A 1691-nucleotide genomic window follows, 5' to 3' on the forward strand; every position below is an offset into this window, starting at 1 on the left:
CTTATTGGCTTTTCTTTATAATAACTGTTAATATCATAGAAGTCACTAGGGTTTTCCATACAAAATATATTGTGAAATATCTGTAAGAAGTACAGGTCTTATATTCTGCATTCATGAATAAGTTTTCAAAATTCTCAAGAATGCGAATTTTTTGGATTCTCAAAATGGTGTTATTTTTTATTTTCATCATTGACTTTACATGTTTAAGAATATTCCTTGTTTACAAAAATTACCTGTTTACAAAGTACTTTTTATAGTATACAATATTTAACTAATTTATTTCATTTTAAATCCACAGAGAGTAATAATTTATATTAACAGAAGTGAGAAGATGCTCAATTTCACAGATGTGACTGAATTTATCCTTTTGGGCTTAACCAGCAGAAAGGAATTACAAGTTCTCTTTTTCATCATTTTTCTTGTGGTCTATATTGTAACCATGGTGGGCAACATTGGCATGATGATATTAATTAAGATCAGTCCACAGCTTAGCAGCCCAATGTACTTTTTCCTTAGTCATTTATCATTCGTTGATGTGTGGTTTTCCTCCAATGTCACTCCTAAAATGCTGGAAAACTTGCTATCAAAGACGAAAACAATTTCTTATGCTGGCTGTTTGGTACAGTGCTTCTTCTTCATTGCCCTTGTTCATGTGGAAATCTTCATTCTTGCTGTGATGGCCTTTGACAGATACATGGCAATTGGAAAGGCTCTGCTCTATGGCAGCAAAATGTCCAGGGTGGTTTGCATTCGACTTATTTCTTTCCCTTACATATATGGGTTTCTGACTAGTCTGGCTGCAACCTTATGGACTTATGGCTTGTACTTCTGTGGGAAAACTGAGATCAACCACTTTTACTATGCAGATCCCCCCCTCATCAAGATGGCCTGTGCGGGGACTTTTGTAAAAGAATATACAATGATTATACTTGCAGGCATTAACTTCACATACTCACTTTCTGTTGTCATCATCTCCTACCTATTCATTCTCATTGCCATTCTTAGGATGCGCTCAGCAGAAGGCAGGCGCAAGGCATTTTCTACCTGTGGGTCTCACCTCACAGCAGTTGGCATATTTTATGGCACTCTTATCTTCATGTATCTCAGGCGACCCACTGAGGAGTCAGTGGAACAAGGAAAGATGGTGGCTGTGTTCTATACCACAGTGATCCCCATGTTGAATCCCATGATCTACAGTCTGAGGAACAAGGATGTCAAGGAAGCCATGGAGAAAGTGATTAGCCGAAAGTTCCTAACAAAGTAAAGTTTAGATATGTTTTCTCTTTTTGAGGTAAGCATTATTTCTTCACACATGGAAATGTAAAATTTTGTGGGAAGAAAAGAAAAACAAAACTGGATGCATTTTAGACATAAACAAAATAGAATAGGAGATTTATGTTGGTTATAATATTGGTTACTAAAATTGTAGAATAGTTAATTAGAAAGATTGCAAGAAAGCTCTGTGCTGTGCTATGTTAACTTATTTTTATGTTAAAGTAGTATCATCTTGTAATGTGCATAAGACATGACAAAGTAACTTGCAAATGCTTCATTTATGGGTCTGTGTAGGATTTCTAACATAAATATTTGGAAATAGAAAATATATGGAAAATGGAAGGTCTTTCCAAAAGCAGCAAACTGATTGGTGTGCATCAACAGATAAAGTGAACACTGGGTGATGGTGTGTCTTC

General features: G+C 35.7%; 1 protein-coding gene across 1 annotated transcript; it reads left to right on the top strand.

Moving 5' to 3' along the window:
• The first annotated feature begins 331 nt into the window (after window positions 1-331).
• Or5m3 (olfactory receptor family 5 subfamily M member 3) lies at window positions 332-1264 on the top strand. The gene has a single exon (NM_001000302.1). It carries the CDS (start codon window positions 332-334, stop codon window positions 1262-1264), a length of 933 nt encoding a protein of 310 aa, NP_001000302.1.
• Window positions 1265-1691: the final 427 nt, after the last annotated feature.

Source organism: Rattus norvegicus, chromosome 3 (assembly GCF_036323735.1).
Source record: "Rattus norvegicus strain BN/NHsdMcwi chromosome 3, GRCr8, whole genome shotgun sequence".
Taxonomy (NCBI): Eukaryota; Metazoa; Chordata; class Mammalia; order Rodentia; family Muridae; genus Rattus; species Rattus norvegicus.

Excerpts from the sequence above, each read along its gene's own strand:
- Or5m3 (NM_001000302.1), top strand. The coding sequence starts at position 332 with ATGCTCAATTTCACAGATGTGACTGAATTTATCCTTTTGGGCTTAACC.